This window comes from Serinus canaria, chromosome 14 (assembly GCF_022539315.1).
Source record: "Serinus canaria isolate serCan28SL12 chromosome 14, serCan2020, whole genome shotgun sequence".
NCBI lineage: Eukaryota > Metazoa > Chordata > Aves > Passeriformes > Fringillidae > Serinus > Serinus canaria.
In genome coordinates, this window is record NC_066328.1 from 15769782 (window position 1) to 15785089 (window position 15308).

Here is a 15308-nt window from a genome sequence, read left to right on the forward strand (position 1 = left end):
CAGTGCCAGATTCAGCGGGAGCCGGGGGGCGGTGGGCAGCGCTGGGAGGGAGAAGGGCCGGGCCCAGAGCCGGGGCCGCGGCTGGGCCCGGTACGGACCGCGGAGCTCGGCTCCCGGCCGGACACCGCCCCGGGACCGCCCCGGGACCGCCCCGGGCCCGCCCCGCGTTTCCGGGTGCGCAGCGGGGCCGGGCCGCCGACGCTGGGGCTGTCCCCCGCTGTCCCCCCGCTGTCCCCCGGTGCCCCCGCCATGGACTTCTCGCGGTTCCTGTCGGACGAGTTCGAGGTGAAGGGCTGGGTGAACGCGGCGTTCCGCGCCGTGCAGCAGGAGGCCCCGGGCAAGGTGGACGCGCACGCCGCCACGCTGGTGATGAAGCTGCAGCTCTTCATCCAGGAGGTCAACAACGCCGTGGAAGGTGCGCTCCGGGCGGGCACGGCTCGGCCCCTGCGTGTCCCCGGCCCCGCATCCTCCCGGGGCCCGCAGGCAGACCTGTGCGGGCCAGCCCAGGCCGCCTTGGCCAGCCCGGCCCTGCCGGCCTTGCCCGAGACTGAGCATCCTCGCACCCGTCTCGGCTCTCCTAGCTGTTCACCAACACATCTGCGTTAAATGCTGGGAGGCAGCTGCTGCCAGTACCGCATTAGATGGGATAACAGGGATAACAGATGGGATAACGGGATAAATGTCTTCTCCAAAAGGGTTGCCCAGCCCTGGCCCTGGCTGCCCAGGGCAGTGTTGGAGTCCCTGGAAAGTTAAAAAGCCGTGTGCATGTGGCACTTGGGGACATGAGTTAGTGGTGGTCTTGGCAGTGCTGGGGGAACAGGACTGGACTATTGGGAACAGTTGGACTTGATGGTCTCAGAGGGCTTTTTTGAACCTAAATGATCCCATGATAAAATACATACTTAAAGCTTGAAGATACAGCTGAAGATTTGTTGTTTGATGTTTTGCTTTGTTTTTTAGCGTTGAGTTTTTTCAGGTACTAAATCTTAGATAAGATTATTGAAAGACTACCTGTTCCTGCAAGGGCTGCCACCCCTCCTCACTGACTGCTGCTCTGTGTTCCTGCAGAAACAAGCCATCAGGCTCTCCAGAACATGCCCAGAGTCCTCCGGGAAGTGGAAGTCTTGAAACAGGAGGCAACATTCCTGAAGGAGCAGATGATCCTTGTTAAAGAGGATATAAAGAAGTTTGAAGAAGACACAGCTCAGTCCATGCAGGTCAGTTCTTATCGTTTATCTGCAACTTGGGAAATTCTGAAAGTTACAGAGTTACTCACATGAAATAATGTTGTGAACTTGAGACAGGCAAAACCACTTCTTTTAACATCAGTAGTGGAACGGTGGGTGTGACACAGAGCTGTGCAGTCTGCATGTCCTGAGGAGCAGCTGCTCAGGTGTCTGTTCTGCTGGTACCTGGCTGGGGACACTGGTTTCTGCCTGGGGTGCAGAGCATTTTCAGGCAAAGTGGGTACTAAAAGAACAATACCAGAATTCAAACTAACCTGTTCTTTGACTCTGAAAGATGGTTTTACATCTCTCTAGCTTTTTCAAACCATTCTACCTTCTTGTAGTAATAAAATCTTTTCACAATTGTTTGTTTTTAAAATTTAAGCAGAAGATAACTCCCAAGTACCTGTGAGAGTCATTTTTTGTTTCAGGGGGAACCTGGTGTTGTTTTTTCCTCAGGTCCTGGTAGAGATTGACCGGGTGAAGTCCAGGATGCAGCTGGCTGCCGAGTCACTTCAGGAAGCAGACAAATGGAGCACACTAAGTGCAGATATTGAAGAGACTCTTAAAACACAGGTAAATGTTGAATTATTTGGTATTTGTGCCTCCAGCTGTTCAGAGAGCTGCGTTTAAAAGCCGGGTTTTGAGGCGGCTGTGAAACACGTCCCTGGTGCTGGTGCTGATGCCGTCTGAGGTTGCCCTTGGTAACAGGCTGCCTTTCCTGCTGGCAGGATGTGTCCCTGATCTCAGCCAAGCTGACGAGCATGCAGAGCAGCCTGGCCATGCTGGTGGACACGCCGGATTACTCAGAGAAGTGTGTGCACCTGGAGGCGCTGAAGAACCGCCTGGAGGCCATGGCCAGCCCGCAGATTGTTGCTGCCTTTAACTCCCAGTCTGTAGGTCAGTAGCTCCTGGTGTCATCTACTGCCAGCACTGAGTTTGTTGTCTTTAAGGCAGTTTGGGTGGAGAGTTGGTGTCCTGAAGGCTCCTGGCACTGGCTCCTGAGCTTCTCCTGGTGGAGCAGATGCCCTGGAACATTTTGGGCTCTGCAGCTGCCTGAAGGCCGGTGCTGCTTTGATTTTCCTGTGGTTTGGGGTACCTGTGGCCACTGCAGGAAACAAGAAGATTAAAGGATTTAATGGGCCATGTGGATGTGTGAGATGGGGTACTGCTCAAATAAGCAGAAGGGCCTTGGCTTTCTGTTATCATGGTGTTATTGGTGTAATCAGGAAGGAAGTTTTTTTGGAAGCATTCTGACTTCCTGCTACTTTGTAAAAGCAGCTTTGCAAATTCTCCTTAGAAAATTGGTCTTTTTGGACAGTTCTTTGTGCTGTTCTTTCCCTGTGCTGCTGTCAGTGCTTCTGAAAAGTAGTTGTTCTGGTTGTTGACACTCATCTGTGTGCACCTCAAGGTCCTGTAGGGATTTGGGGCAATGGGGTACAAACCAGACTGTTGAGGAACCTGTGTTTCTAAGCTGTGTGCAGGAGCAGCTGTGCCATGAGTCAATCTGAGGCACAGGTGTCATTTTGAGGACAGGTGAAAGCAAAGCTGAGGCCTTTGTCAGGTATGCTTTAGGTTTGTAACTGCTGGCTTGTTTCTAGAAACTAATTATTTCCTTCTAGGAAATGCTCTGGCTTTAATACTGGATCTGTTAGCACTATGTGCTGGTTAGGAAGTTAAATTCATTCCTTGTGTCTGCTGTCTGATCTTGTTTGAGGGTGGGTTTCAGGCAGTTCTGCTCCTGTTTGAGAAGATAAGCAAACGAAGATGAAGTTGTGTCTTTCTGTGTAGACCATTGTGCCTGCTCCCTTAGAAGAGGAGTTCTTGCTCAGAGTGATGTCTCACCCTCAGCTTTGAGGCTGATCCTGGTACCTGTTATTTTGTTTTGTTTAGATCAGGCAAAAATGTTCGTTAAAGTCTTCACTGAAATTGATCGGATGCCCCAGCTTCTTGCTTATTATTACAAGTGTCACAAGGTAAGAGTTTTGGTAGCACTTCAACATCGAGGAATAGCAGTCGATTCTTGCTGGGCTCTGACTGCAGAGGGAGCTGCTGCCCCACGGATCTCAGCTGTGCTGTGCTGGGGGATGGCTCCTCTTCCTCTCTGTATTTCCTTCTGTGCCTCCTCTTGCTGGCTCTGACCAGCTTTGGTTCCTCCCCGTGTTGCAGGAGTAATTCTCCATTCGGGTCCTTGTCCCTTCCTGCAGCAGACACAGGCTGTGTGTGTTCTGCTTGGTCTCTCTGTGCCTCGTGGTTTTGCTTTGCTTTGCTGTGGATGTGGCCATGTCAGCAGTAACTTTATTACTGCAACTTGCCAGCTGCTGACTTCTGTAAACTCTTTTCAGGTAAGATTAAAAGTTGGAATTCCAGACAGTTCTGTAGCCATAACCTGAGCTTCAAATTTCTCACATGACTGTGACTTTTGAGGATTAAGTTCAAGGCTGGGGCTTGCCAAGTATTTCAACTATTATGTGGGGGTATCAGTTGCAATCTCATTTTATGAGTAAAATACCGATGTTAATTAAATCTTTGAATCACTAAGCAGCTGAAAGTCTTTTCCTTCTGTGGTGCTGAATTCTATGTTATGCTGAAACAGGGAGAGGGGCACCAGGGGAGCCTCATGTTTTGGCAGAAGTGCCGTGCATGGGGAGTGCTGGCTTTGGCATGGCAGAAGCAGGACCTGTGGCCTGTCAGTTTTTGTCTCAGCTGGTTCTGTTCCCCATCAGGTGCAGCTGGTGGCCGTGTGGCAGGAGCTTTGCCAGAGTGACTTGAGCTTGGACCGCCAGCTGACCGAGCTGTACGACACCCTCCTGGGGACCTGGCACACCCAGCTCCAGTGGGCAGCACAGGTGCAGTGACAGGCTCTGCTGCTGGGAGGGGACTGGGCTGGGCACCCTCTGAATGCTCACACAGCCTTGAAGAGCTCCTGGCTGCTCACCCTGGGTGGCACTCTGGCCTGACTGGTGCAGCTTGGGATTTGCAGCCCACCTACTGCTCCTGGTCCAGCCCTTGCAGGCAGGATTTGAGCTCTGCTGTTCCACCAGCAGCAAGGTTGCTGTGTTATTGACATTAAAGCTGCTCTATCACTTTCATCTGTATCTTAAGTTAAAACTAATTTGTTGGTGTTGTAAATGTGTTCTGTTGCAAGACATTTGAAATGCCTGAATTGCTTTATCACTTGGCCTGGAGGAAGCCCTCAAGGTCACGCTGGACTGATGTATATTGCTCTGTGTAGGATATCTGAGGCCTTCTGCTGTCACCCCTTGGAATCTGTGTGCTTGTTTTCCCTGCCAAGAATAATGTAGGATCAAAAAAAGTTTTTGTCCTTTGGTGAAATGAAGATATAAGTTCATCTTGTTGAGGAGTTTTTCATCCATGAAGAGTAAGAGATTCTTATCATCATGTGACAAAGCCAGTGTCAGTGCAAGGCCTGTGCTGCAGAGGAGCTCAGTGTTTCCTTGAAATGTATTTTTTCTGCCTAATGATTTGATGTGACTTACAGGTCAGATGTCAGGTTACATTTTAGCAGATACTCTTTGAACTGGGGGTTGTGAGAAACAACACCTGGGGCATGGCTCATGTCGCTCAATCTCCTTGTTGCTTCTGCCTTCTGAAAAACTGGGACCTTTCTGATGGTAAACCCAGCTTTCAAAGCAAATGAGCAGAAGAGCTGATGAAAAAGTCACAATGAAGGCTGTAAAAGGTTTTATGCTAGTGGAGTGGCTGATTCTCAGCTGATTACAGACTTTCTAGCCTTTCCACTACTGACTTCTGCCTTTCTGACCAGTAATTTGGCTGATATAGTCCTATTTCCCAACACACCTGTGTAAACTTGAGTGCTCTGTTTCAAATGCCCTCTTCTGCCAGGTGTTTTTTGAATCACTGTAGTGCCTGTGTTCTGTATTCAGTTTTTGACCTGTGCCTGTCTTCTGGTTTCTTGGTGGCTGTACTCCATGCACTGCCCTGGATTTGCAGTCAGGCTGTCCTGTGTGTAGGTCAGTGTGGCTCTTGCAGCCTGGGCTGAGCACCTCTGGGTTCTTCACCCCTTGTGGGTGTTCCAGGTTTGGAAGCTGCCTGCTGCTCTCTCTGCTGTGTGTTCCTCTCAGGTAATGTGCTTTGCCAGTAGCTGTTCTGCTTCTGCAGGTTTTCAAGAACCCCCATGAAGTGGTGACCGTGCTGTTGATTCAAACCCTGGGAGCTCTGGTGCCTTCCATCCCTGTGTGTCTCAGCACTGCCATGGAGAGGACGGGCCAGGACACCAGGCTGACCCAGCTGCTGGAGCTCCACGATGCCACCGTCCACTTTGCCAAGGGGCTGGAGGTGGCCATGCTGCCAAACCTCAGTAAGGCTCTGGCTTCTGTCATTCTATGCTGTCCCCTTTGTAAGGTCCCATTGTGGGATTTTGTTTAGTTTTAGGTGGAGGGAGGGATTATCTCTCCTAAGCAGCGCCCAGTTCCACAGCACTTGCACCTTTGTGGTTGTGTGTGTGTATCTTACACCTGAGCTGTTGACACAACACTGAGTTTCCTGAAGCTGCCCTGTCCTGAGCTGGCTCTGCAGGGTAAATAGCATTTAGCACTTCTCCTTTTACAAGCTTTACTGTTTCTTCTGTCTCCCAGACAAGGAAGTATCTCCAGGGAGGCAGTGAGACCCATTGTGAGAGATAACAAAGCAGAAAAGTTGAGGAGTTTCCTGGAGTTATCACATCTCACTAAACAAGAGAAAACCTGCTTGAAGGCTGCATCCATTCGATGCTTGTATTTGTTTTTGTAGTTTTTCTACTGGCTTAGGGTTTAATCAAGTGACAATGCCCAGTGTTTTTTCTGAACTGTTGGTAGTTTTTTCCCAGCAGCATCTTCAGTTTTTGTTTCCAAATCTGCCCTGTGGTTTCCCCTCCCTGGGACATTTGTCTTTTTGGTCATGATTGCTGAGTGATTCCTGCAAACCACACAGCAGTGAGGTGCTGTTTGCACAAGTTTACACCTGACTGGAGCTGTTGGCTATTTATAGACCCTTATGAATTTGGTGGGGCTGCTTCAAAGACTGGCTGTGGGAAAATCCAAAATTAAGGCTAATGGAGCATTTCTGATGCTGTGCTTCCTGTGTTTGGTTCCTCATAACATTGTCTTGAGCTGTTTAAACCCAGATTCTTTCTTGATCCTGTAAATTATGATTGCTGGGCAATGTCAGGGAGTGTGACTGTGTCTGTTGTCAGGCTGGCTGCATACACATCAGTCATTTTCTAGCTTAATTTGTGGTTCATTGTAGAAATTAGTAAAAAGGACTTGGAAAAATAATGCCAGATTGTAGAAGATGATGGCATAGGAAGACTACTGTTGAACTGTTGTCTGAGTGTGTTTAAAAATACACCCAAAACCTCTATTTCTATCTCTTTTAGTATGGGGTAAGACGTTTGAGAAAGGAAATATCTCAAGAATGGAAAGGCCAGGTGACTCAGCTGAGGAGACTCAACCCAGTTCCTGCATGTGTGTGTGTGAGGGGAGGGCTCAGCTGTGATTCACAGGATAATTCAGTTTGGAAGGGACCTTGGAAGATGATCTGGTCCAGTCTCCTGCTCCAGGCAGGATCTGCTGTGAGGTCAGACTGGTGCTTGGGATGCTGTTCAGGCTGGTCTCGAAAGTGTCCAAGCACAGAGGCAGTGCTGGCTTTGGACAGACTGCTCCATTGCTTCCCTGTCCTCAGGGTGTGGATTCAAAGTCATTTTGGTTTGCTGCAGGTTTGAGTTTGGCAGAGCTTTGTGAGAACAGCTGGTGTCCAGTTCTGATTTGGGCAATAATCATTCAGTCCTGCTTTGTGTTTGGGCTGGCAGCTCCCTGCTCAGGCATGGCACTGAGAGCCTGAGTTTGTGCTTCACGTTCAGCTCTGGGTGATGAACACTGGCACAGTAGTGCTGAATGAATTGAATCAGTGTCAATTATTTTAAGTGTGAACTAGGCTTTATGATAAATGAGGATTGCCCCTGTTTGATGCCGTGGGAGTAATGTGTTTCACTTCTCAGATGGTTTCGATTCTTCTGCTGTAGGCTGGAATGTTTGATAGATTTTTGTCACCCAGGCTGTTTTGGGTCAGTGAGTGCTAATTTTCTTGAGACACTTGTTGAGGTAGAACATCTTGGTTTTAGGAAGCAGGTAGAGATAATAATCTTGTTTCTAAAAAAATAAAAAAAACCAATCTGTGTAGTTGAGGTTGAAGCTGTTGGGCAGCATTCCAAGCCTGTGCAGGCAGCATGCTTTAGTAGCTTGAAATGAGGCTTTTAGTAGCATATTCATCTCTTAGACTAAACATGTGATTCTTTGTAGAGGAGCAGAACCTGGTGAAAGTGATGGAGCTGGTGGAAGTGGTGTATGCTCCCTACAAGCCCTATCAACTCGAGTATGGAGACCTGGAAGAAGAGAATCTCCTCATCCAGATCAGTGCAGTGCCCTTGGTAAGGTACCAGTCTTTGCTCAGCTGTCCTAGGAGAGGCTGAAGCTTCCACTAAACACTGGGGTCTTTGTCATAGTTACTGCTCTCTTTGCCCCTCTCCTTTTTGGTTATATCTCCTTTCATTTGCAGAAGATTCTGCTGCTGGCAGAGTGTTTTTCCTTGAGGACCTGGGGAGCACAGGGTTTGGCAGCCTGGCTCTTACAGTCCATGGGCAGGAGGGTGGGAGCACCAGCGTGGTTCTGCCTCGGGAGTTTCACAGGAGAGGAGGATACCAGAGAGCACTGTGTTACACAAGGTGTGTTTTCTCTATTGCCTGGAAGAAGAGCCAGGCTCAGCTTTGTTGTTCCTGTTGTTATTTAGGAGCATTGGGAAGTGATTGATTGTGTCCAGGAGCTGAACCACTCAGTCAGCAAACTCTTCACGCTGGCGGCCGGAGCCATCGACAGCTGCGTCAAGCTCACGGATGGCCTGGGGGTGTGTGGGCTGCTCAAGGCCCTCAAGGCCCTCTTCTCCAAGTAAGGAGCCTGTAGCTGCTGCTCCATTCATCCTGAGCGGGCACTTAGTGGCCAGGGACTTCGTAGGTGATGGAAAATGGCTGAGAGCAGAAAGTGTCTCTGACTGTACCATGAGTCATCAATATCCCCCTTGCTGCTTCATTTGAGCACAAGCTGTTTTCTAGAGGAAAAAGGCAAGATTTTATGGCTAAATCAAAGGCTTGCCACCTGTTTCCAATTCTGGTTGGGGAGAGTTTTCATTTTTAATAAATACTTTTGAAGGAGAAAATGTTTCCCAAAGCAAAATAAGGCAAATTAGGATGATGAAAGTAGATCTCAGTGGGGAAATAAGTCTGGAGGTTGAACTTGATCATCTTGGAGGTCTTCTCCAACTATATTGATTCTATGAATACCCAGTCACTGGGACAAGTGACCTCACATTCAGGATCTGCCTGTAAGTCTGAGATACCCCACAGAGTGGGGTTCACTCTTAGTTCTTGTCCCAAAGTATCACTTTCTTATTCCTATACTGATTTATTCCTTATTTCTTCACGATACTGAAAGAGCTGCTCACAAGGTATGAATCAGGTATTGCTGCCCTTTGGGAAGGGGGAAGAGGAAAGCACAAGTCTCTGATCTCACCTTCTTTATAGGCAATTAGAGAGCAATGTACCTGCCTCCAGCTTATGGGCATTATTAAAAAGAAAATGGGGGTGGGTGGAAAACAGAATGTTCTTCTCTTTATCCGTGTTCTCATCTGGGGAGTAGCTGAGAAAACAAATTCATGAGATTGTTGTCACCATGTTCCTGGAGTAAGGGCCAAGTGATGTTGGAGTCCAGGAGCCGAATAAAGTTTTCCTGGTCTTTCCTAGGAGATGGCCAATGTAGTGGTAACTAAATTATCTTACTCCTTCCTTCTCATGGGCAGGGAGAGCTCCTGGTAATCCACAGGCAGCAAGCTGAGGCAGCCACACAGCATCTTTTGTGCTCCCTGTCTTCTGGCCTGGGCTGGAGCGGGCTGTGGCTGATCAGTTCTTCTCATCCACCTGTTTGGAGTGGAACCAGAGTGTCTCTTCTGTACTCCTTTTAGTGGTTCTGGTTCTTGTTCTGGTTCTTTCTGAGCCTTGCAGAGGACTGACTGAGCAAATCACAGGACATGTCTTGGTGCTGCTCTCCAGCCTGTTCTCTTATGCTGGTGCTTCTCTCTGCTCCTTTTCTCGCTGCAGGTACACATCTGACTTCACAAACACACTGCAGTCTATACGAAAGAAATGTAAACTGGATGATGTCCTGGCAGATTCCCTGTTCCAGGAGGACTGGACTGCATTCCAAAACTCTGTCCGGTAAAGGCTTTTGGGTTTGTTTGTCTGGCTCAGAGCTGATTTTTGTATCCAAGCTGAAAGGCAACCACTTGGGGTCAGTTTACACAAGTTCTCAGTGCAGAACACAGGCTGAGCTCGCTGTGCTGCTGGGAGCACCGGTGTCAGTCATGGGTTTCAGGTTGCTTCTGGCACGGGGAGGGTTGTGGGGCTCCCCTCCCTGCCTGGAGCAAGGCTGCATCTCATGTCACTTGTAATATTAGCAGCTCTTAGAATTTTTCCCAGTGACATTGAACTGGCCTTCCCCACGATGACAAGAAGTAGCATATGGATGAGGCCACTGGGCAAAAAAAGTCAGTGCTACCAAATGGATGCAGAGTTAATCACCCAGTTGACTCTTGACTGATGCGTGGGCTGTGGTTTGGTTAGGGCTTTTCATAATTACTTGACATGAGTCTGAGATGGGTTCTCTGAGGGGGATCTGGCATTATCTGCCTCAAATCTCACAGTGTGTTTTTGTCGTGTTCTTTCCCAGGATAATTTCCATTTGTGGGGACCTCCTTCATCAGTGTGGAGACTTTGAGCAGCAGCTGGCCAACAGGTGAGCACTGGTGACCTTAATTCAGAGCTGCCAGTGCAGGAACCAAGTTGGAACAAAACAAACCCCATGGTCTGTGCTTTGGTTGCATAGACCATGGAGGGAAAGGCACCACTGATTCCCCTTCCCCGTGCTTTGACATGTCAGAGATGGGGCATAGACTGTTCTGCCCAGTCATGTTCCCTGAGGCAGTCCCAAGAATCCTTTTCCTGGCTGGCCACCAGTGGGCTGCCAGATGGGGGTCAGGAAGGAATTTTCCACCAGATCAAATTGGCAGGATCCCTGTGACATGGGGCATGAATCACGTGCTGAAATGTGTGGGTGTGCCTTACCTGATGGGTTCCCTGTAACCTGAGGAGCGAAGGCACAGGCAGCACGTGGATCTTGCTACTCCTTGTTGTAAGCAGTGCAGTGCCCAGGCTGTGGTTCCTGGAAGTGCTCACTGTGGCTGGAGAAGAGCCCAGCCTGCAGTGCTCAGTGGGGCCCCTCTGCCCCCGTGTTCCCAGGGCACAAACCCCCCTGTTCTCCCAGCGCTTCTGCACAGCTGGTGAGCTGCACAGTGGATGAGAGGACTGGCTGCAGTTCTCTGACAGTGAATGCTCTCCCTTGAAGTCACTCAAGGGCAGTGCTGGTTCCTGGGCCAGCATGAGGACAGGACTGCTGAGTCCAGAGGGTTCTGCTGGTGACTTCTCTGTACTTGTTTTCAGGATTTTGTCAACTGCTGGGAAGTATCTCTCAGACTCCTACAGCCCTTGCAGTTTTTCTGGCTTTCAGGACACCAGTTCTGCAGAAAAGAAGAGCTCCATAAAAAATCCCTGGCAGGAATACAATTATCTCTTGAAGGAGAATCCATCCGAGTATGCCAGCCTTATGGAAACACTTTACACTCTGAAGGTAGCCCTGGTGCCTGGGGAGCCTGCCTCTATTACAGTGTGCTCTTGGGCCCATAGTGGGTAGATGACACCTGGATTCCCCCTCCAGTCTAATGACTTTTCATGCTGGGCTGCAGCCTTTCCATGGGCTGTGTTCTGCAGAGACACTGATATGCAGAGATATGAAATGTCCAAACCCAGGGAGTCTGGACTCATTCCATCTCTCCCCAGATCCTGGCTCTGTTTTGTGAACAAGCCCTTATCAGCTCAGGTGAGGGAGATTTTATCACACTGAGCATTGGGAAGGTTGTGTTGGAGCCATCTCAAATTCTGGAGCCCAAACACCACCTTCTGAGGCTTTCTCTGCCACTCAGGCTCTGCTGCCCTGTCCAGTCTAAGACAGAATTCTGCAGGATCATTCATGCATGGATCTGTGAACAGGGTAGAATGGCTTTAGTTATCTTCTCCTGGATCTAAGTTATGTTTGCCATCATTGGTCACATGGAGTAGTGAATTCAAGGTTATGGGTTTTATTTCCTCAAAATGTTTAGATATCTTCTGCACTTGGTTTACCTGCAACTTTTGTGGTTCCACTTTCAGTGTCTTGTGTCTGACTTTAAACCTTGACTGAACTGTCCAGTTCCACAGGTACTCTTCAGGTAGAACTGAATTCCATGCAGGGTATCAGTTGTGCCCTTTGAGTAAAAGGCAGTTTTGCCACCTTCTCTGCAAGTTTCTCAGTATCCAGCACGTGCCAGAGCCTGGGGAGGGTGGGCTGTGATGCTGATTCCTTGTCCTGCAGTTCAGGGAGCAGTGGCAGTTTCTGTCCTGAGCAACTGCTTGGAATAGGTCATTCCAAAAGGAACAGGCTGTGCCATCACAGAGGAAAGCTCTGCTGCACAGGGATGGCCTCCTAAGACCCCCGCAAGCATGTTAGCACAGCCCCCGTGTGGCACTGCCGCGGCTGGTGTGTGTGACCGTCTCTCTGTGTGTGTCAGGAGAAAGGCACCAGTAACCTCAGCCTCTCTCTCTCTGTGTGTGCAGGAGAAAGGCACCAGTAACCTCAGCCTCTCTCTCTCTGTCTGTGTCAGGAGAAAGGCACCAGTAACCTCAGCCTGCTGGCGCCGTCGCGAGCGGCGCTGGCGCGCCTGAACCAGCTGTCCCACCAGCTGGCCTTCGACTCCGTGTTCCTGCGCATCAAACAGCAGCTGCTGCTGCTCCCCAGGATGGAGGTGGGCACTGGGGCTGGGCTCAGCGGGCAGGGCTTGCCTGGGGGTCCCTTGGGTCGGCGTTGCTTTGCTGTCTCCTACTCAGAGCTGTTCTCTCGTGCTGCAGGCCCTGGAAGGGTTTCCCTTCCCTCTCCCACAGCCTTTGCAGCACAGGTGTTTGAAGGCTCTGCTGTTTGTTTGAGTGTTGCTTTTCTGACCCTTGTGAGCATGTTTCCCACAGGGAGCTGGGCAGAAAAAGAGTGGGTGTTTTGGGCCTGAGGGATAACGTGGTGAGCAGTTTTCCCACCATCTGTGTTCTGCTTCCTAGAATCCCTTGGGTAGTCACAGTTCATGTTGTTGGGTCACCCCTTTCTAAAATGCTGACAGGCTTCATGCTCTGGGAGGTCATCGATTCATCCTGCACTTTCTGCCTTACAGGGCTGGAGTTCTGGTGGCCTTGGTGAGACCCTGACAGATGACCTGCCAAACTTCAGCCTGACCCCTCTGGAATATATCAGCAATGTAAGAGAACTCAGCTGTCTTTCTGCTCTAGAAAACAAATTGCTGGGAACACTCCAGAGAGCAAAGATTTGCTTGGAGTAGCAGTTCTGTGTACAGGTCTTTGTTAGTGTTTCAGTGACTGCTTCTCTGACCTTGTGAAAAACTGTTTCTTGTACCAAGTGTAATGATGCACAAGAGCCAATTTGTAGGTGAGTGAGTGGCTGTCAGGCTCAGCTCTCTGCTTTCAGGTGTGTTTACTGCAGGTGACCTTTTGTGTAGTAAAGGACTTGCCTTGCATTTGTTCAGTGACTCAGCTTTTGGTGCTTTTATTCTAGATTGGGCAATACATTATGTCTCTTCCTCTGCACCTTGAGCCATTTGTCACTCAAGAGGATTCTGCTTTGGAACTGGCATTGCATGCTGGAAAACTGCCATACCCCCCCGAGCAAGGTAGGGTGAGACCAAAGGCTTGGGTGTCTGGGGAAAGTTTTCCATCCTAACATCACACGGGTGGGATGTGTTACAGTGACAAAACCATTGGAGACCCTTTCCTATCACTGTTTCTTCCAAGAATCCTGTGGTAAAACCCAGGAAGAGCCTCTAAATAATGAGTAAAACTTGTTTTTGTTTCATTCAAACTGGAAGCTTTGGCTTGGTCTGTGTGAGTTTGGTGTTCATTAAAATGGTGGTTTGGGGTCTGAAGAGTTCTGTTGGGTTGTGGTTCCTGTTCCTGCTCCAGGGGGCTGGCCCTGCCTGCTGTGTCACTAATCCTGCTGCAGGTGACAGCAGTAGCCACCTAATGCCTTTCCCTGCAGGCTGGCAGTGTACCTGGTGTGCTGGGCTCAGCCTCTTTATTGTGTTACTATTTCCACAGACAGTGGAAGAGCTTGGTATCCACAGTCTTCCTGGAACCTTCCAAAAATGCACTCTTTAGTTCAGGCTTTGGCATTACTATTAAGTCACCTTGAAGCATTTACATGTTGTAATGCCTCGATAATTTTCAAACACTAATGAACACAGACAGCCTTTAGGGCTGGAAAAAAATCTCTTGTGAATCCTTGTCACTGCTGTTGTTTGCAAACTGCTCCTGGAAGAGGATCCTGTAGGAGGTGCTGGGCAGTGCCCCATCCCAGCTGGTCACCCATCAGCCCTTTGGAAGTGACTTACCTGGAGGGTAATCCTCCAGGTAAGTCACTTCAGGCAATCCAGGGAGTGTTTTGGGTCTGGAGCTCATCTCAGTGGTGTACAGCACAGGGAGAGTACATGACTGCTTAGATTACTCCAGAACCAGCTGATAAACTCTGACTACCTGGATGTCCTGTGGAAGCAGCAGTTCAGATGTTATTAACCAGTTGTTAATTAGCTGTTCAGACGTTATTAACCAGTTAGGGTTGCGTGCTGTACAAAGCCAGGGCGGGTCAGGTGTGCTGGCTGACAGGACTGTGTGTGCAGGAGATGAGCTGCCCGAGCTGGACAACGTGGCTGACTACTGGCTGGGCTCCATCGCCAGGGCCACCATGCAGACCTACTGCGAGGTCATCCTGCAGATCCCACAGCTCACACCTCACTCCACCAAGCAGCTGGCCACGGACATCGGTGAGCTCCTGGGCACAGCTCAGGTTCCCCTCGGGCTGCTCTGTCACCCCACGGGGCTCCTGCCTGGCTGTGCCTGGGGGTGGGAGCTCTCCGTGACAGGATTCCCTCTGTCACCAACCACAAGGATGTCTTTCATTTCACCATGTCTATTACAAGTTAAATACTAATTTTTCCTTGATTTTGCAGATTATCTCATAAACGTGATGGATGCCCTGGGCCTGCAGCCCTCACGGGCGCTGCAGAACATTGTGACTCTGCTGAAGGCCAAGCCAGAGGAGTTTCGCCAGGCTGCCAAGAGCCTGCCCCGCCGGATGGCCGCTGGCATCGCGGCCATGAGGGGGCTGGAGGCTTAGCTGTGCCCTCCCTGCCTCTGGCATTGCAGCCAGGAGGGGCCTGGAGTGCCAGCTGTGCCCTCCCTGCCTCTGGCATTGCAGCCAGGAGGGGCCTGGAGTGCCAGCTGTGCCCTCCCTGCCTCTGGCATTGCAGCCAGGAGGGGCCTGGAGTGCCAGCTGTGCCCTCCCTGCCTCTGGCATTGCAGCCAGGAGGGGCCTGGAGTGCCAGCTGTGCCCTCCCTGCCTCTGGCATTGCAGCCAGGAGGGGCCTGGAGTGCCAGCTGTGCCCTCCCTGCCTCTGGCCCCTGCTCAAGGACTCATCTCCTCAGACTGGTTTTCATTTCTGCAAGGACAGTGAAAAGATCTCTGGGGAGTAGGGGAATTTATTTCAGACTAACTTTTAATAAATGTCTTTGTCTAGAAAAAGCTTGTTCCATTCTTCCTTCTTTAGAAATAAGGAAAGATGCCCTGTGGCCAAATTTCCCAAAATGTCTGGATGGCCCTGAGTAGGTTGAGGAGTGCTGGGAATGTTCTGCCAGGTGCTGAAGAGTTCGTGCTTTGTGGCAGCTTTTTCAGAGAATTTAGTCTTCTGTATCTGAGGTGATGGGGTAGATGCAGCAGAGAAGGGGCTGCCTGTGGGCACTGGCCACTGCTCAGGGCTGTTGTAAACACAGGGTCAGGAAGGATCTCTTCAGCTGACAGTTGAAGCTTGATA

General features: G+C 50.1%; 1 protein-coding gene across 3 annotated transcripts; it reads left to right on the forward strand.

Annotated features, from left to right (window-relative positions):
* Positions 1–150: 150 nt before the first annotated feature.
* On the forward strand, positions 151–15019 carry COG7 (component of oligomeric golgi complex 7). 3 transcript variants are annotated; one of them, XM_050980310.1, is made up of 18 exons: positions 151–415; positions 1069–1217; positions 1686–1802; positions 1958–2126; positions 3120–3202; positions 3953–4075; positions 5370–5568; positions 7547–7674; positions 8034–8188; positions 9394–9510; positions 10022–10087; positions 10792–10978; positions 12048–12188; positions 12603–12686; positions 13001–13115; positions 14118–14261; positions 14448–14608; positions 14817–15019. In XM_050980310.1, the coding sequence occupies exons 1-18, from the start codon at positions 250–252 to the stop codon at positions 14949–14951; spliced, it is 2439 nt and encodes an 812-aa protein (XP_050836267.1). In that variant the 5' UTR covers positions 151–249; the 3' UTR covers positions 14952–15019. The 3 variants fall into 3 exon arrangements, with proteins under 3 accessions (XP_050836267.1, XP_050836266.1, XP_030085760.1); XM_030229900.2 differs by having other exon boundaries at positions 152–415; positions 14448–15019; XM_050980309.1 differs by lacking the exon at positions 14118–14261 and having other exon boundaries at positions 14448–15019.
* The last annotated feature ends 289 nt before the right edge of the window (positions 15020–15308 follow it).

Excerpts from the sequence above, each read along its gene's own strand:
- COG7 (XM_050980310.1), top strand. The coding sequence starts at position 250 with ATGGACTTCTCGCGGTTCCTGTCGGACGAGTTCGAGGTGAAGGGCTGG. Across the intron at positions 416-1,068 it reads GGTCAACAACGCCGTGGAAG|AAACAAGCCATCAGGCTCTC; the intron begins GTGCGCTCCGGG and ends GTGTTCCTGCAG. Across the intron at positions 13,116-14,117 it reads GCCATACCCCCCCGAGCAAG|GAGATGAGCTGCCCGAGCTG; the intron begins GTAGGGTGAGAC and ends CTGTGTGTGCAG.